Source organism: Penicillium oxalicum, chromosome VII (assembly GCF_001723175.1).
Source record: "Penicillium oxalicum strain HP7-1 chromosome VII, whole genome shotgun sequence".
Lineage (NCBI taxonomy): Eukaryota > Fungi > Ascomycota > Eurotiomycetes > Eurotiales > Aspergillaceae > Penicillium > Penicillium oxalicum.
Window position 1 is genome coordinate 2,186,982 of NC_064656.1, and position 18,784 is coordinate 2,205,765.

At 49.3% G+C, this 18,784-nt stretch overlaps 7 protein-coding genes across 7 annotated transcripts; 4 read left to right on the plus strand and 3 right to left on the minus strand.

Moving 5' to 3' along the window:
* Positions 1–15: 15 nt before the first annotated feature.
* Positions 16–3,575, plus strand: POX_g09243 (uncharacterized protein; the record flags this gene model as incomplete). Its single annotated transcript, XM_050118000.1, has 8 exons — positions 16–37; positions 107–133; positions 291–550; positions 619–737; positions 1,200–1,341; positions 1,412–1,507; positions 1,578–2,952; positions 3,019–3,575. The coding sequence occupies 8 exons, from the start codon at positions 16–18 to the stop codon at positions 3,573–3,575; spliced, it is 2,598 nt and encodes an 865-aa protein (XP_049966144.1).
* A 739-nt stretch (positions 3,576–4,314) lies between these two features.
* Positions 4,315–5,668, plus strand: POX_g09244 (KIN17-like protein; the record flags this gene model as incomplete). The annotated part of the gene is made up of 6 exons (XM_050118001.1): positions 4,315–4,333; positions 4,390–4,428; positions 4,536–4,569; positions 4,626–4,658; positions 4,727–4,848; positions 4,917–5,668. 6 exons carry the CDS (start codon positions 4,315–4,317, stop codon positions 5,666–5,668), a joined length of 999 nt encoding a protein of 332 aa, XP_049966145.1.
* A 1,101-nt stretch (positions 5,669–6,769) lies between these two features.
* POX_g09245 (Cytochrome monooxygenase) lies at positions 6,770–8,599 on the plus strand (the record flags this gene model as incomplete). The annotated part of the gene is made up of 5 exons (XM_050118002.1): positions 6,770–6,826; positions 6,928–7,069; positions 7,192–7,577; positions 7,665–8,358; positions 8,424–8,599. 5 exons carry the CDS (start codon positions 6,770–6,772, stop codon positions 8,597–8,599), a joined length of 1,455 nt encoding a protein of 484 aa, XP_049966146.1.
* A 251-nt stretch (positions 8,600–8,850) lies between these two features.
* POX_g09246 (uncharacterized protein) lies at positions 8,851–10,079 on the minus strand (the record flags this gene model as incomplete). Its single annotated transcript, XM_050118003.1, has 2 exons — positions 8,851–9,868; positions 9,943–10,079. 2 exons carry the CDS (start codon positions 10,077–10,079, stop codon positions 8,851–8,853), a joined length of 1,155 nt encoding a protein of 384 aa, XP_049966147.1.
* A 917-nt stretch (positions 10,080–10,996) lies between these two features.
* Positions 10,997–11,837, minus strand: POX_g09247 (uncharacterized protein; the record flags this gene model as incomplete). Its single annotated transcript, XM_050118004.1, has 2 exons — positions 10,997–11,603; positions 11,692–11,837. 2 exons carry the CDS (start codon positions 11,835–11,837, stop codon positions 10,997–10,999), a joined length of 753 nt encoding a protein of 250 aa, XP_049966148.1.
* A 3,063-nt stretch (positions 11,838–14,900) lies between these two features.
* POX_g09248 (uncharacterized protein) lies at positions 14,901–15,731 on the minus strand (the record flags this gene model as incomplete). The annotated part of the gene is made up of 1 exon (XM_050118005.1): positions 14,901–15,731. The coding sequence occupies one exon, from the start codon at positions 15,729–15,731 to the stop codon at positions 14,901–14,903; it is 831 nt and encodes a 276-aa protein (XP_049966149.1).
* A 1,611-nt stretch (positions 15,732–17,342) lies between these two features.
* On the plus strand, positions 17,343–18,227 carry POX_g09249 (uncharacterized protein; the record flags this gene model as incomplete). The annotated part of the gene is made up of 3 exons (XM_050118006.1): positions 17,343–17,691; positions 17,749–18,101; positions 18,183–18,227. The coding sequence occupies 3 exons, from the start codon at positions 17,343–17,345 to the stop codon at positions 18,225–18,227; spliced, it is 747 nt and encodes a 248-aa protein (XP_049966150.1).
* Between the last annotated feature and the right edge of the window lie 557 nt (positions 18,228–18,784).

Here is an 18,784-nt window from a genome sequence, read left to right on the forward strand (position 1 = left end):
CTACACATAACCGCCATGTCCGACCGGGAATTCAGCTGTAAGTGCTTCACCCTGACACTTGTATTTAGTCAGCAATGTGAATCTGACTTGGTTCTTTCTAAATCAGCAAATGACGACCTGTCGCTGCCGAAAGGTATGACTTCAAACCCGCTTCGATCTTGAATCGATAGCCCAACGTGAACCCACGTCGCTCGGATCGCATTTGCACAGACAATATTATGCCCAGCAATCTTGATATTTGACGGTGCTCATGCGCTCGGTCAGACTTTGCTGACAATGCTAAATTATAGCCACGGTCCAAAAGATCATCACTGAAATCCTGCCCCCCAGCATGGGTCAAACCTTCTCAAAGGACGCGCGCGACCTGCTGATGGAATGCTGTGTTGAATTCATCACCTTGATATCATCCGAGGCAAACGACATCAGCGAAAAGGAAGCCAAGAAGACTATTGCCTGTGAACATGTCGAGAAGGCTCTGCGTGATCTGGGTTTCGCAGATTACATCCCCGATGTGCTCGCAGTTGCAGAGGAGCATCGGGAACAACTCAAGGTATGCTCTCACAATAATCTGCCCGCCATCAAACTATGATGTGGTTGGCTGACAAATTCTTGATATAGTCTCGGGAGAAAAAACAAAGCAAAATGGAGCAGAGTGGTCTGTCCGAGGAAGAGCTTCTCCGCCAACAGCAGGAACTTTTCCGGTCTGCAACCGAGAAGTACAACGCAGGCCCTGAATAGTAACTTCTCGAGACAATGAATGGGCTCATGCTGGTCATAGAGGGACACGAACGGATGAATGGCGTTGGTCTGGATTGGGTTCTGCGGGATACTTTGGCATCTCACGGCTCGGGCGTTTTCACGGTGATTTGACAGTTTTCATTTTCAAGCTCGTACATACCTGGAATGACACATCTGTGTTCTTCCTTTAATCAGATTGAATCGTGCCAAGTCTCTCAACGGGATTCACTTGTTGAGGCGACACGATCAAGACTCGTTTTGCCAAGCGCTGCATCCCACATGGATAGCCCGTCAGTCGCCAAAGCTTTAAGTGACCAGACCGTTCTAGGCAGGGAGTATTGTGCATAGGAATAAGCGCATGGATATGCAAAGACGGTGAGTTCAGATATAGGGAATATCCCATATTAGACCAAGTTCGCTGCGCCTTGACCCAAACTGGCAATCATGCGCAAATGTCATAGTTCGTTTGCGACCAGCCTTCCTCCCATCCTGAATCTCCAGGCCGCAAAACTACGCGACCCGCAGATCTTCGGCCAACTTGCGGCTCTCCGCCTTGCCGCGCCTCGAATCACGGACCCCAACAGCTCTGTTCACGTGATTCAGGTGCCATGATAAAACAACGCTAAACTAGGAAGGGTAAGCGGGACGGTAATTCAACCACTGCACGGGAAAGCCCAGCGAGCAGCGTAGGCGTTCGGCTTTCGAAGAACAAGGATTTCTTGACATTGCGCCTCCAAACATGCCGCCTTTCAAGGATGAGCATATTCTGGTGAGTGGAATCTTTTTGCTCACCCTTGTCAATTCCGACAGAATTGGTTGACGCAAAATGCTCGTGCTAGCTGATTGCGCCGGGTTCGCAAATGACCCTGGCGCAGCTTGGTCTCCCCGAAAGCTTCACGCCTGCGCGTTTTCGATTCCCCACGCGCATGTTCCCTGCGCAGAAAAAGGGCGAGTTCGAGCCTTATCGCATTCGTGAATGTCAACAGACACCCAGTGCCAGCAATGGTACCGATGCTCCTACGACACAAGATACTGAGATGAAAGATGCGGCCGCCGTGGCCCAAGATACTGCCGCCAAAACTGAAACCTCCGACAATGCAGAGAAGCCGACTGACGAGACTGCCGGAGGTGCAGACAAGAGCGAAACCCAGGAGACTATTTACGAAGAGGATGTCATATCTGACGAAGGGGCTATCTATCCCATCCAGGATGGCCGCATTGTCGACTGGCCCTGCTTCTTCGCTCTGCTTACACACATCTACAACGCGTTGAGCCCACCATTCCACACGCCAATTTTATTGGTCGCGCAACCCGTGTGGACTCTTCGTGATCGCGAGACCATTACTCAATTCGTGTTTGAGAAGTTCAAGACACCCGGCTTCGTTTTGATGGACTCCGCGCTTGCCACGTGCTATGGCTATGGTGTACCGACAGCCACCGTCATTGATGTTGGCAAGACCAAGGCAGATGTCACGGCTGTGACGGACTACGTTGTGAATGAGTATGGCCGCGGTATTGCTCTGAAAGGCTGCGGCGGTGACGCAATGACTGATCGACTGGTCGAGCTCCTGGGCCCCAGAGGCTTTTCGCGCGAGATGTGTGAGCAGCTGAAGCGAAGCAACATTGCCGAGATTCTGGTTCCAGGCACGCCCCTTCCTGGTGCTGCTGCAACGGCTCATCAGGGCTCAAATCCAGCAGCGGCTGCCTCGACTGGTGGATCGGGTGCAAACGATACGATCCCCCGCGGACCCGGAGAAAATACGCAGACCGGCACTGAGAATGGCACTGAAGAAGACGACGGAGTTTTGGATGTCGCTGCCATTGTGAGTGGTAATACCACAGAATACTTGGCCAAAATTGAGAAAGAGAAGACCGGCAAGAAGACTGGTGCAGAGTCCAAGCAAAAGAATGCCCCCAACCACCAAAAGGAAAAGGCAACTTTCCAATATGAAGAGTTCAGCCCTCTGGATGAGGACGAAAAATCTGCAGCTGGATCCCGCCGATACATTCGCCAGACTCGCGAGATCGAAGTTGGGGCGGAGCGCTTCCTTCTTGCAACGCCGGTGCAAGGTGCTCAGGACCGTCTTACAAGTGGTATTCTCGAGGACATCGCCGCTCAGATTCATCATACTATCCTTGCCGTTCCGGATGCTACCAAAAGAAGCGAACTTTGGGACTCTCTCGTTATCGTTGGATGCGGTAGTCGAGTTCGAGGTACGTAAACATGACTTTGTCACCATCGATGTGAGGTACAGAACTGACAGATATGATCGTTCCTAGGTTTCGCGCAGGCTCTTCTCGGCGTCCTCACACAGAAATACATCCTTTCTCCTTCCGCCACTATCTTCACCTCTGAAATCCCCTCCGTATTCTCTACTCCTCTCCCCACCGGTGGCACCAACACTCCAGCGCCCATGGCTCAACAGCCTAGTCCAATGTTCCACCCAACTGCCCCTGGTGTGAATCCTCTGCTTGTCGCTGCCACCCACAACAATCCTGGAATGGCCGCTACCACTCCGGGTACCCCAGGCATGGACCCTAGCATGTCCCTCCACCGCTCGAGTGGCCACTCGCAAAATCCGACCTCTGTGAAATGCCTGCGGCTACCTGACTACTTCCCCGAGTTCAAGCACGAGGGCAATCGCAATGCTCCGGGCGCTAGCCACGGCCCCAGTGCCACTCAAGGGGGTCATGGTTCTGAAGAGGCTACTTTCCTGGGCGCTCAGATGGCTGCCAAGGTTTGCTTCGTACTTGATCAAGGCCTTTCAAAAGGTTTTATGACTCGAGTCGACTACAACGAGAGCGGGCCCTCGGCCATTCACGAGTTTGTGCTATGAGGCAAGAGCGATCTCGATGAGCGCAGCCCATTGTAAGGCGCCGTTACGAAGCGTGTTAATTTTTCTTTCTTTCATTTTTTATTCTAAATTCTCCCTCTTGGTCAGCTGTATCGTTTCTCCCGCGAGCACTTTGAAGAATGTTGTGATATGACCGTGTATTTCGAAAGGGCTTTTCTCAATATACAAGTCACTTTCGTCAAGTTTCCTCTGCTTTGCCATGTTCAAGAAAAGCCGGCTTGGGATTTCAGTTGGGAGCCGTGGAGTCCGGTCTTGTCTTTTACATTATTTATATTATCGGGCTACCGTGGGTGGTCAGCCCAAATTCACTTCCAGGCGTATCTACTCATTCATCCTTTAATTATTTTTTTTCCCGTTTTTTTTGATACGGATACTCATGAATTCTCATCAGGTCTTTTGGAAACCTACTGTAGTTCGCTTGAAGCTTCTAAAATTGAAGACTACTGATCGCAAATTTCCGTCCAATCTTCCACAGACCCACGCCGGTCCGCCAAAACGCGACTGTTCCATGCGGCTTCCATGTGCCGGCGCAGACTGATTTGTCCTTATCTTCACGTGATTGATAGATTGTCGGCGTGACGCCACCGTCTTTTTTGAGCGGAGCACCATTTTGACTGTTATCTGATCGGCATTTGCCTTCAACACCAACAGCTTTGGTCCTAAGTCTCTGTCACCAGACGAGAAAAAAAAGCATCAGCAGTGTTTTTTATATTCCTTTAAGATGCCTCGCGCTGAAGCCGGTAAGCTGTCGTTCATTGTCTGCAGAGCTTGAAGCATTCCGCTAACGCAAAAGCAGGCAGTACCAAGGCCATTTCGAACAAGATCAAGAGCAAAGGTAAAGCTCTCTCGACTCAGTTTAAAAATTTGTGGCATGAAGCGGGAGAAATTGCCTCACTGCACATCGACCCCAGATCATCCTGCTGACTTGGCCGCTTGACTCAGGACTCGGCAGGTTAAGATGGTATTGTCAAGCTTGGTAAGCCTCTCGACCCTTTCTTCAAAGATGAAAGGTAGCTAACACCTTTTTCAAAGTGAGAGGCAAATGCGAGACGAGAATGGTTTCAAGTAAGTGGTATTGAATCTTTTGCGCAACCACGGCAAATCCTGTTTACTGACAACTTATCTGGCGACAGATGCCACGTTCAAAGCGAAGCGCATGTTCGACAAATGCTCCTTATCGGCGAAGATCCCAAGAAACACATCAAGGAGTTCTCGAACGAGTTTTTGAAGAATTTCATCGATTTGTTGAAAACAAGTATGTGATGTGCTTCATCGCGAACTGCTAGTCCCCATCAGCAACACCGCTAACCTTTTGGCAAACAGCACACGGAGAAAAGCAGGTCAATGCCAATCATTTCTACCAACAAATCATCGCAGACAAAACCCACATTCACATGAATGCCACTGAGTGGAAGTCATTATCGGCCTTCGTCGCGCATCTTGGTCGGAATGGAATTTGTCGCGTGGAGGATACAGAAAAGGGTCTCTTTATCTCATGGATCGACAACAGCCCCGAGACGTTGCGCCGGCGCGAAGCTATTATGAAGAAAGAAAGACAGGACAAGGGCGATGAGGAACGCGAGCAGCGCCTCATTCAGGAGCAGGTTGAGCGTGCACGGCGCAACATGCAAGAAAAACAAGAAGAGGAAAGCACGGAGGACAGGTTCCTGCAGCGAGAGGAGGGTGAAAAAGTCAAGCTGAACTTTGGCTTCAGCGCCAAGCCAAAACCCGATGCGAACCCAGTTCCCCCCCAAGAGCCAGCGACCGTGACGACCGGGGGGTCCTCCGACGGAAAAGAGTCACCGTCCGCGGGGGAGATAGAATCCACGACTCCGACTACTTCTCAGGGCCCTGCCAAGATCTCCATGTCCTTTGGTGGTGCACAGAAGCCCAAGAATGTCTTTGCCTCTGCACCGAAAAAAAACCCACTGGCAGGTAAAAAGGGCCCTGTGATGGCCCAGCCGAAGAAGATGACGGAGCAAGAGCGGATCATGAAAGCGGAGATGGAAGCTGCAGAGCGAAAGCGCAGTCGGCCTGACTCGGTCTTCAATTCCAAGCGACCAAAACTTGCTTAAACGCGCCTGTGAATGTCTGATTCAATTGGGCCTTCTCTGTTGCATCATTTTCGATTTCTCTTTTATTCTCCCTTCCATATTTTTTACATATTATATACCCTTTTCTAGACCATGGCTTATATCAATCAGCAGTCTCGCACGACCGGGCAAGCTGTTGCACAGCGAAACTTCAAAAAAGTGTCTTAAGATTGCTTTTTTCTAACCTGCCGAGCCTCGGTATGTTTGGGAGATGCAACATACATTCAGTCCCAAGATAATGCTGACCTGGCTCCGTCCCCATGTGGTAGAAATTCGGCATGGAATCGAGAATTGAGAAGGGGCCAAACACATAGAATCTAGAGCCTGTATCTCATATGAACCTTGAATTTGACAAAACAAGCTTAGGCATCTCAATTGCAAAGCTCGAGGGATTTAGCGACAATCATCGCTGGGCAGGCTGTTTTGCTTTTGCACAATTGGCCTTGCACAAAATATACAAAGTACAATATGAGTTTCACTCCCCACAGTGCGCTCGTCTTCCACTCCCAATTTCAAGTATTGGGCTGCATAAGTACCCACGTGCGCCATTTCGACATCAAGTCCGTCCCCAAAGTCCCCTGCTCCTGCAGAAGCAGCCCTGTGTAACACTGCGTCTCCTCGGAGTTAGTATGCACCGAGATGGCCGCATTGCCCGAGGCCGACTCGTGCATTCTGAATCGCCAGTTCCAGTTGGAAACGGAAGGCTCAACTCGGTGTTTGACGTCTAACAGGTATCGATCTGCACTACTGTCGTATTCACACTTGCAGCTTTGATGTAATCAGTCCTCTCCTTCCACTCTCGGCCTCTCGGAGACTCGGCCTGTTGGTCTACCGCGTCCGACCGAGGGGCGCAGATTCCTGTGACCCCGCCAACTCGACGAAGTACGACTGCCTTTTAAGAATCTGAGAATTGGCAAGTCTCAGACCCGACAGAAGGTGGCAGAGCTATAAGAGTGAAGAAATCCGGAGCTACAAAGACGAAGTCGAAGATTTTTACTTCAATGATCCATTTCCTCGAGTGTGGACGCCTTCAATTCCTTCTTCTCCGAATAGTCTGAACGTTACGAAGCCCGCGAAAGAGAGATGTTTGTGGACAATCTACAGACCATAGCAATTGCTTGCCTGGGGTTGTTTTTGACAGTGAGTTCTGTCTTATCCTTGATTCTTGAATTTCGAATTATCTTCGCCAAATGACATTCACCTGCTCTGACGGTAGTGGCTGATAATACTATTCTGTACAGCATGCCATTTACAAACGGATCACTGGTCCACTCTCCAAAATCCCAGGCCCTGAGATCTCAAAATGGACCGAAGCGGTGTATGTTTACTACTGGCTTCGTGGTCAGATACCATTCTATGTCCACAAGCTCCATGAGAAATACGGTCGGTGCTTTCCTTCAATATGCAAGCTCAGGCAGAGAGATGTGACGGGTTGTTCACAATATTGGACTGCGGCGCGAAAGTCTCTTTCAAATGCTGATACATTCCCGGGTCTCCATAAACAGGGCCTATCGTTCGGATCAGTCCTGATCGAGTCGACATCTGCGACGTCAACGCTGCCAGAGAAATTCACAAAATCAACAGTCCCTTCCTCAAGTCTAAATGGTATCGTGTCCTAGTCGCCGGAGGCCACGAGACGACATTCTCTACTCTGGATCGGAAATTCCACGCACAGCGACGCAAACTGCTGGCGACGCCCATCTCAGAGTCATCGCTGAGCAAAATGGAGCCTATTGTGCTGTCCCGAGTGCAGACGACAATTGATCGGATGGTTGAGGAGATGACGAGTCGCAAAGTGGCCGACGTCTTCAAGTGGTGGTTGTTCATGGCCACCGATATCATCGGCGAGCTCAGCTTTGGTGAATCGTTCCGGATGCTGGAAGCTAGAGAGGTATGATTAGTATTGCCACCGCACCTGAAGACGCGGGCGTTAGTTCAAAGTACGATTGAGTCGTGAGCTGAAATATATCTCTTGCAGAAAACGCAATATAGCGTCGACCTCGAAAATCTCGCTCAGGTTCAGTCTATCCGCGTTGCTTTCCCGTCTCTTGTCCAATTCAGCAGATACCTGCCTCTTGCGGTTTTCAAAGAAGCCAAGGAAGGGGGACAGAGGATTGGAGTATACTCACACCAGTCGATTGAACGTTATAAGCGGATTTTGGCAGAAACCCCCGATGATCCAAAGCCAACACTCTTCACCAAAATGTTTGACACGGAGAAAAGCGGTCTCACACATGAGCAGATTCGACAAGAGGCCCAGTCGTACATTATCGCGGGGAGTGACACCACTGCTATTACGATGACTTATCTGACCTATTCGGTCTGTCGTAATGAACGGGTGAAAAAGAAGCTCGTCGAAGAGGTAGCATCTGTCTCTGAACCAGTCACGAACCAGAAACTACGGGAGCTGCCTTACTTGAACCAAGTCATCAGCGAGACGCTACGTCTCTATCCAGCAGTGTCAATGGGACTGCCGCGAACTGTACCTCCAGAGGGATATCGCTTCAAGGAATTTTTCCTTCCGGGCGGTATCACCGTTGGAACACAGGCTTATAGCCTGCATCGTGATCCAACAATCTTCCCAGACCCCCTTGCATTCAAGCCCGAGCGATGGGAGAATCCAAGTAGAGAGATGAAAGAGGCGTTGTTATCGTTTGGCGGGGGCTCGAGAAGTAAGTTGCAATGCTCCAAATGTCCAAAGCGTGCAATGACTCATCATGGTTGACGAACCTCCTAGTTTGTCTCGGAATTCACCTTGCCTATATGGAACTTCGCTTGGCGACTGCGCTTTTCTTCCGCCGATTCCCCAATGCACGGATCTCGGCTCGAGAGGGTATGTCGGAGTGTGATATGGAGATGAAGGCGTTTTTCTTGGTGACACTCAAGGGACATCGATGTCTCATCGAGGCCTGATAGCTATTCTTGGATACACGAGAGTGGCGAGGTTGACAGCGCGGTAGACCGTGTGTGTCTGGAACCGGTGCTCTATTCTACTGTTCTTTAGAAAGACAGTAGGCAAGCTAAGATGTGCGGGCAAAGGCTGCATGCATATCACGATAATTCTGTAGCAAGATTTCAATGTAGATATTATGATAGTGATCAATACTTGTATTCGTCTTCTCACAAGCCTTCCAATGCCCAGTCAATGATCCTTGGGATCCGACTCAATCTTGATAAACTCCCAGCGAATCGATAGGATCCTGCCTTGCATATTTTCGATAACTTCTCGCCATTTGATCTCGCCAATCATCCCCCAGCTGTCCCCCAAGAATGAGATCAATTTCCCGCAAAATCTCATTACTCACGTCTTTCCAATCCTTGCCGCACCCATCCTTCTCCAGCCACGTCAGTGGCACGATATCAAATCGATGACCAGCCCATTTACCCCGATTGATCTGACTGCCAAGTCCCACCTTTTCCGGCTCCGGCGACCAGCAAATTCGCGTGATCAAAATCTCGGCAAATCCCAGGATCTCAATTTGAGGCCCGTGAATGAACTCCTCTTTCAACCCAATGACTTCCCCGCGGACGTATTCACGCGTGGTCAAGTTTCGCAATGTCCACTTTTGATCGCGGGGATAAAAGCCCAAGATTTCAGGTTTCAGTCCCATTATGACTTCGGCTCGGTGAGCAAAGCCCATCGGGTGTTGAGATTCGTACTCGAGGAATCGCTTTTGTAGCTTTTGAGATAGAGCTGGTCCACTGCTCTTCTTATACTTGCTCCAGGGGGAAGATGAATTTGAATCGAAGGGAGAATTTGCACTCTTGGTCTCCGGACATGTAACGGAGGCAAGTAAGCCTGGTGGAAGATCTCGCGGGTCACTTTTCTCGCTGACGCACACGATCTGCTCGCCTGCCCATGGAGCCAAGGACTTCATAATATGTCTGTCGATATGCAACAGTCCTACTGCCCAAAAATACTGATTGGTCAGACTGAATCGCAGAACGTCTTCCACATCCTCGAGCAGTGAGAATATTTGATGGTGTACGAGAGAGGGGAAATGGAGAAGGGTCTTGGGTGCAGTGAGGCTTGCGGCGTTGAAATCGTGGATCTCGATTCTTGCAGCTTTGCTGGAATAATTTTGCGAAAGGTCGGTGATTCGAGTTCGTTTCGCACACTCGAAATCCTCGTCTTCGTTGTCCTCGGCATTTTCACCCGGCAATAGACCCTCGAGTCTCTGTCTGAAAAAACGATATTGTCAGCAATTATCCCACTCAGAAGCTCCTAGTCTCGAAGTCTCTCATGCCTAACTAACCGGTATGTGCTCAACGGGATGGCCAAGAGGGCGACGAGACCGGCAGCGCTACTGGACACCAGCGCGTCCATTAATTCCCCCACCGTCCCTGTCGTCTCTTGCCGAGCAGGCGCAATGATTTGCCACTGTTGAGGCATAAGAATTGTCTGTATGATTGTAGGTGTTGAGCTGGGCTTGAGAGCTAGGAAAAATGAGTTTTCTGCGCTCATGCACGTATACATTCTGGACCATGAAGCCGATCAACGTCAGTCAGACGTGTGACGATTGCTAGTGTTGGAACTGACCCGCGCTCCCCCGAGAATTTCCTGCCGTAAATCGAGATTCACAAAGACTGCTATCGAGCTCACCAGAAATATCAATAGGCTTCACTCCTGTTTTCATTTAGAAATTTTTTTTATTCTACGAAGTGTCTCCATAGGGGATTTCTGTTGCTTTGTTTGATTAGGCATAATCGTCCCAGGACACAGCGATCATCGTTCAACGAGTACATTGATCAAGATACACATGAGATTTGAAGACCATTGAATTTGCTATGGTCAGAACTTTGTGCCCCTTAGATCGATTAGATCGGCTCGAATTAAAATCGAAAGTATCTAAGAAGCTTGGATTTTCGAATACGATTGATCATTCCGTATATTCCACAATTCACCATCAGTCGACTTAGAATTAAAATAACGTGTTTAATATAGTATCAAAGTTATCTTTTAATCCAGTCTTCGTTTCAGAATTGAATTGAATTTTAGACATCCAAATCGGCATTAAGATGAGGACCAAAGCTGTAGAAGTATTCGTATGTGCGTTGAATTGAATGTCAGGTTGAATACACAAGGAACTTAGTATCTTGCTCACCATCAATTCCATTTCTAACTTGTGATATAAATTAGCAGGATTCGATGACGGATAGATTCAATCGGCAACAATTCAGAAAGTCAGGTTCAACCAAGGGTGGATAGGTCAGCCCCAAAATAAGGGATAAATATCGTCATTTCTATACGAAAACTCTGTACAATAATATTCGAGCGACGACCGCGCCCGCTAGCGTCCGTCAATCTCTTTAGCACTTGCTGCCATCGTTGCAGTTCTGATCACAGTGATAAGTACCAATCCAGTTATCACTCCCATACACGTCCAGACCCATGAACCAACCATTCAGAACCTGGTGCAGATAGTCCAAGTTCTGGGGCACGCCGTTGGACTGACCCTCGGAAGAGCAAGGGTAGTCCACCGTCAATCCCTTGTTACCATTGAGATAACTGCCCGCCGTAAACCAGCCATTGTAAGAGCCCAGTGCCTGAATAGCATTTCCACCCGAGGCATCCAGCTGTGACTTGAGGTAGTTGGTTCCAGCATTGACGTTGTCCTGGATGGAATCGGTGCACTGGCCGTTGGGGTAGTTGTCACAGGACACCTGCATGAGGCCGGGGGTGGGTCCGCCGGCGTAGGCATTGCAGGAGGATTCCTGCATGGCGATGGCGGCGAGAATGACTGGGTCGATGCCGTATTGGGATCCGGCGCTCTGGAAGTATTGATCGTACTGGGCACAGCTGGATCCAATGCCGCCGTAGAACTGGTCGAGGGAGACGTGGAGGACTTCGGAAATGTCCAGGTATGGAGGGTTCCAGCCGTCGCCGGTGAGACCAGTGTTTAACCAGTCCTCGGAACTGTAGAGGAAAAGAAAGAGAGCCCAAGTCAGTGGATCTGCAGCCACGATGTTGCTCTTCAAGGGAAAGTCTGGGATTGTACACTCACCCGTTAGGACCACTGCTGGGCGTAACCTGCTCGGTAGCGCCTTGCGCCTTAGGATTGGTACCCACGCCCGGGTTCGCCGACTGAGCGTGTGTGGTCGCAGCAGCAGCCGCCAGAGCGACAAGGAGAGAAGATTTGATGACAGCCATGGTGAGATTGTAGGAGGTTGATTGAGGATGTGAGGAAAGGTGTTTAGGATTTTGTCGATAATTTACCACCACACAATCATCCTGCAAACGACCGATACTTATACCTGCTCACCTCAACAGATTACCATGAACACCGAGAAAAAGAGTCTCACAACTTAACACATGATCTCATCTTCCGTCAACGACGAATTTCCGAATCGGGGAAATGAGGTCGCGGATCACGGATCGTGTTCACAATGTGCCTGCAGATCACCACCGCATCCCGTCACCAAATTCCTCTTCAGGAACCGACGATCCTCCCGCTTCAAATCACAGTCCTCAGTCGGGCTGACTTACCTCAGCATCATTTCATTGGCCAATCGCGGAGAATTGGGGGCCGAGAGTGCAGACAAGTGGATCCACGTGCTCAATCAGTGGTGGAGCGTCGACGGATTTAAGAGACAGAGTTCAGACCGGGTCATCGCGAAATGTGGATCCATGGTGGATGCCATCGTCAAGCTTGATCGTATCACCCAGGACCATATTCTGGTTCTGTATAATGCAGAGGCCTGTGCAGAGCAATGTAACATCAGTTCTTGCATAGTCTTCTTGCAAATGATAACAGATGTTAGAGACGTGCTGCATGCCCTGTTCTTCGGCTGATTGTGGCCGGTGCAACGAAATCATTCTTGGAAGGATCTGTTCATAGGGATTCAAGAATAGTCGCCTTCGCCCCGCAAGATAAGGAGAGGGAGGTGACATATTGGACGAGTAAAAAACCATGGACATGATGGGAGCTTTTGAGAGCAGACATATAGCAGTGGACACAATCGATGAGAGTGTCGTAGAAAAAGGCTCAGCGTAGTGAGATGGGGAGGCATGGATGACTGGTAGGAAGAAGTGTTACCATTAGCTCCTTCTTTTCAAGAGCAAAGGATGAAATGATGAGATATAAGCAGACCTCAATGATGACCGCGTCAGTTGAGTGGAAGCCAGAGCCTGAGATCTCATGAAGATAGAAAATTGATCTCTATAATGTAGATGGGCAAGACTTGAAAATAAAAGTCTGGCTGGTGAATACGGCTTCATCTTGCCCAACACAAATTAGTGTCCCGTGAATGCTTCGAAAAGTTGGTGATGAGAAGGCATCGTGATGGCGCGGATATGGATAGAGGAGAATAAACACCAAAAGTGGACGTTATCAATAAAGATTCACGAAGGTTACGCTGGTGGAGGGGAGCGGGGAGAAAATCAAAAATCGGGGGATGGAATAGCATCGTGGTGGTGTAAATAAACAAGAGCAAATAATGTGGTGCAACAAGATGAAGAAAAGCCTCAGGGTGAAAAGTGGATGATGAGCAAAGGTGGGGGATAAGGCTTCATCATGATGGTGTGGGTGTGCAAGAGTAAACATGTAGGGGAAAGCATGGTCAGTATAACTTCATGATGAAGGAAAAGAAAAAAGAAGGGTCCCCCAACCTTCAGTGCTTCGAAGGCGCCTAGACCTGTATAGACTCAAGGATCGCAGATGCTAATCCCACACCTTAGGTTTCCACCTGCCATCGGCCAAGGTACTAGCTACGGGCTCCGTTGGCGAATATTTCACCGGGTCTGCCCTATGTGTAGTCTTTGCAAGGCTCCTGTCAGGTTTCCTCCCAGATGACAGCAGAACTAATGGCAACATTTCCCTCCTGGGTGCGACATGCTTTGGGGTAGAGGTTGGCAACGGCTACTTTTTACCTTATTACATGGAGTGCCAGGGGATACTCATATTACCACTAGACCACCGGAGGGGGCTGGTTGAAGGGAGAGAGATATTGAGCCCTGTAACTTCTCCCCAATGCTCGATCAGGTCTAGCGTCTCGGAAATAGCAGCCTTGCCGTGGATGGGAATAGTTGAGATTTGGACAGCCGTAAGATCACAATCTGTTCTCTGGTCTGAGAGAATTTGAAGTCATTTGGCCCAGTCGTTGCTTTGTGGTCATAGAATAAAGTACCATCCTGGCATCGACCGATGAAGCTATTCCCATGGCCTCTACAGTGGACTTCCCACGGAATTGGGAAGATCACCGGTTCAAATCCCAGTGACGTCAATTAGACCCACTCTTCCCCACACCCCGGATTTTGAGAGAAATAAGTGGGTCGTCAACTCTAAACCTTACTGAAGTAATTTGAATTTTTTGAACAGTATTTGAGCGCGGTGGACTCGTTCTTTAAGCTCTCCAAGATGGTGCTGGGTAGTGGCCATACAGACTGGTTTCTCACTGACTGAGTCAGCTTCATTTCTGGCCTGGGTGGCAGCCTGAAGGGCGCTCCATGAAGAGAGAGATTGTTTGCCTTCTCAGTGGATCAATGGTACTGGTACGGGCAGCAGAGCAGTCTACGTATGTACCTATCAATTCTTACGTGTAAGTTTGTAACCGTCCACTAACATAACCCTTCTAACATATTTTTCCGGACCCAACTGACTTTTCATTATAACATTGTGTTGAAATTACCCCTGCGGCAGTGATCAGTACGACGTCTATAGTCAAGCACATGACTATCCTCGCCCTAAACCCTCGTCCAAGTGTTTTCGTCCACTACACTGTCTTATCACACCGACATTTCCCCCTTCTCTCACTCTTTTATCCACGTCAATTACTTGCTTTGAGAAATTGCATTTTGCGCAGAATCACCAGCAGGAGGATCGAAAAAGATCCGCCGCGACGGAGAGCTCGCCCTATGGGACGTATTATGGCAACTACACTGAATTGCGGGAAAAATCTATATCTGCTAGGAAGAAAAACACGTTAAGCTCTGCTTTTGCCATCCGCATTCAAAGTTCAGTGCTAACCACTTGTTTGCAGTCGCCTACTGTGTAGTCTAACCTCGAAGCAATATTTTCGCTGAAAACCTGTACCGCGATAGGTGAAATATAGTCTCGATGACCGAGAGCTCGCTGTTGAATTGTACAAGGATAATCTCAAATGGACAATCGGCGCATGGTTTTGACAATCCCTCATCGACACGCCTGTGAGATTCGGTCTCGCCAGCTAAGATGCTTCAATCCTTATGAGAAACAGTCACTTCACCGGTCTCACATCATTTCATCTCCCGATACACCTCCAACGCGTCATACAATCGAGCAAAAACACCATCGTGCCACCCTCGCAATTGTTCCCACTCGTTTGTTGGCAGAACTCCTTGCATCATTCGCAACCACCCTCCAACAATTAGGTCAGCATAGTTTGCCTTCGGACCGAGCAGAAAGGGCCCACTGGAATCCCGCTGAAAGAGCACTGCAAGTCCACTTAGAGCCTCTCGGAAAGACTGGATGACTTTTTCCCTGGCTTCACCGGTGAGATTCAACTCATCGATAGACGAGACTCCAACCCGACGAGCAAATTCCGCCTTGCTGATTTCTTCCGTGGCAGGGTCGAATGGGAAACACTGTATAGCGAGACCCGTGTGCATTGTGAACACTGCATCGACTTGCTGATTGAACTTGGCGTAGTCGGCAAATTCTTCATTTTGGAGGTCCGATAGCGGGACAGCTACCACTGCGCCAGCCTTGTACTCATAGTCCAGATTCTGGGCGGGGAACAGATTACCTTCCCCCGAGTCAGGATATGTCTTTTGCAGATACACCGCGATATCGAAAGAGTCACCGATTTTCGAGCCGGTGTTGGGATCCACAATAACAGGCAGGGTGTAAAAGTCACCGCCATCGGCAAATTTCCGACAAGGCGGAACATTCAAACTGCGACGGACTTTGGAGACGTCGGGAAGAGGAACCCAAGTGGTAGAGTATGGCACGCCTTTGAAATTCAAGGCCATTCGGGCCTTGGTTGGGTTTGGTGAGCAGGCATTTTCTTTGACTGGTGGCTTGAGAGCGATGTCATAGAAGCTGATGGGTTGGGCGGAATCGGACATTGCGGATATGATGATTGAGGTAAGTTTGTTCCACTTCGACAAAAGTTGATTCATGCGCTAGAAGGCTTGATGTTAAGGATGGTGACAAAAGACTACAGAAAGACTCATAAAAAGTCTTGCGAGTCTGTTTATAGTCCACTCGGGATGCGCCTGTTGAGGGAGCTTCGAGATGTATGGTTTCCATAATGACGTGGGCTGACCACTCAAACAGAACAACACAAAATTATTCAATCTGACTCATCATGATTTGACGGGAGATGATAGTGAACCCTACCGAGAATTCTTTGCAGAAAGGACTGTGATTGGTCCTTATTTACCGACCCGCAAAAGCTCCCGAGGTGCATGCGGCCGCTTGGATGCGGCTGTTGTGTCAACTGACCGAGGAGTCATTCGACAGCCTCCGACTTGGGCGGTCGCACCGCGATCCCAGTCACCATTTAACGGCATTGGTCGTGGGATGCCACCATTTGAGGCCTTTGATTGCCAAGTTGATGGCGTAATCTGAGCACAGGCCAAGCAGGGTCCGACTTCGGGCTCTCTCAATACTGGTGACGGTCTAACATCAAGAAAAAAGCGCCTTGTAACGCCAAATTCGGGAAACGGCTTCTGTCACTTCAAAATCCCATCGCAAAAACCACCATTTGCGCCTGTCAATGTATGGTCTTTAATTTGACTTGGGTTGAGCTACTTGGTTACATGGCTTCGTCGTTTGCCCGCAGGCCGAGGCGCATGAGGTGAGTTGAGCAGCACGCACACTCTGGAAGGTTGACAGTACATCCGCAGAGCAGTGGTCGCATTGAAAAAATGATATTGGAGTGTGCCGGCCCCAAACATTGCAACACAACATAGTGGCAGGTGCTTCTTCACAGACAAGATGAAATCCTGCCAGACATCGTCATACTCGAGATCCATTTTTTGACTCACTCAAATTTGAGACTCCCACAATCGCCCGACCTCGAGCCTATCGGAAAGAAATCGAATATCCAATCCATATTCCCAGAGAGAGGTATGATTGAATGTTTTCGCTATGGCTCTATCAACACTGAAGCAGTTTTAAGCGAATCTTCCGACGAGATGATGTCGTTTGAATTTTTCGCTAGGCTGAAGAGCACGGCGCATTCGCTACGATGCGCATACAATAGATTTTGGGGTAACGGATCAAATCACCAAAGTACCATTCGAGGGGGACAGACACATCTCTCGCCAATCAGATGTGACTGGCAGACGCGTGCCCATTTTGGCATTAGCGCCGACGACGCTAGCCAACGGAGGTCCTCGTCTCTATATAAGAATAGCTCTCTCACCCCCCGGCCAGCGTCGGCCCCAAAATTTAGCACGCACCCTTGACAGGTTCTGTCACTGCAAGTGAGTAAAGTAGTACGGATGAGCAGAGACTTCATTCCCATGGAAAAAGCTATCGAGGTACAACCAGTGCCTCTCAAACCGGTATGCTTTCTTTATTGATATCCTTTCGGATCCAAGAAACCCCACTCGTCAATGGGCACCGGGTAACAATTCCCCAACTAGGATTTATTCACCAATGCCCAACCTCTTTGGAGTTTTGCCGGCAGTTTTGGAGTTTTTGGTGGATCGACACTGGCTCACTGCTTGATGGCCGCTCATAAAACCGTCTCCGAGGATTATGTAGCCCACTCCCTTCATTGCAGCTTCATCAGCCGAGCGGATCCAAGTACGGCGATAGAATATCAGGTTGAACGTACTCGAGATGGCAGGAGCTTCATCACGAGGACAGTTCACGCCGCACAGCAGGCGGGCTTAGTGGCTGTAGCGATTGTGAATTTCATGCGTGTCAGCAGGGATGTTCCATCAAAAACCGACCATCAAGGTCTGAACCACGGCAAGAAAATGCCCGCTGGCTTGATACCTCCCGAAAGTCCAACAATCCCAAGAGAGGCTATAGATGCACCATTTGAGGTGCGACGCGGAGAGGTTCTGAATCGTAAGTCTCTTCTTTTGTCACCTATTTGAATTGAACGTAATTGAATGGTGGGAATAGGTATATCTTCCGATCCAGTCACATCTCGCCTGCGGTACTGGATTCGAACCACAGACCCTATACAAAAGGGGAATCTTCCAGCTCAGCTTGCGGCAATCGCGTGGATGTCAGACGCGTATTTTGTTGCTAGCGCTGTTCAAGTCTACGATGCGCCCAGTAGGAGATTGGACAGCGAGATAGCCATGGTGGCTAGCCTCGATCACACAATCTACTTTCATGAGCCCAACGCCATCCGGGCGGACGAGTGGATGTGCTCAGAGAGAGAGAGCCCATGGGCGGGAAACGACCGTGCCTTGGTTTCTCAGAGCATCTGGACGCGCGAGGGAGTTTTAGTGGCTACCTGCACACAGGAGGTTTGTGCAACCCCGTATCTTTTAGCCGAGATGTTGGATTTTGTCATTCATTTTGAGGAAACTCTAACTAGGTGACTTTAGGCCATTTTGCGCATTCAGAAACTTCATGCTGAGCCGAAGCTCTGATGACCCGCCGTTGGCGGATGATGGTGGGGAGATATGCTGCTTGAGTATACCGTAAAAAGGAGAGGCCGCAGGATTCTTATGGAAATAGATTGTGTTCGTCTGAGCCTCGGCTTCGACTATCTCCGGTCTCAAGCCTTGCCCATGCAAACACTAATGTTCGTTAGTTCCAGTGTTTTCCTCCACACACAGGGCAAACTACAAATCGATATTGATATTTCGAAGATGATGGGCTTTCCAAGGAGACCAGGCGCAGAATAAACAGTGGCTAATGACGGGTAATTGGCCATGCCAATCATGACCGCGACCGAGCAGCTGTCGAAACCATCGGTCCCCGACTCGGCCCCAGGGCGATAGCGTGCGGAGTAAGTCTTATCTCCGAACTGACTATTGACTTGCCATTCTGGCATTTAAACAAGGCCATTGCACATGAGAATACCAAGTAGAGGCTGAGAACATCACAAGTGTTTCCGAACCAATCTCCATACAATATACAGATTGACCAAAAGAATCCCCCAAATTCTCACACTATCTCCTCGATTATCAACTTTCAGCCATCC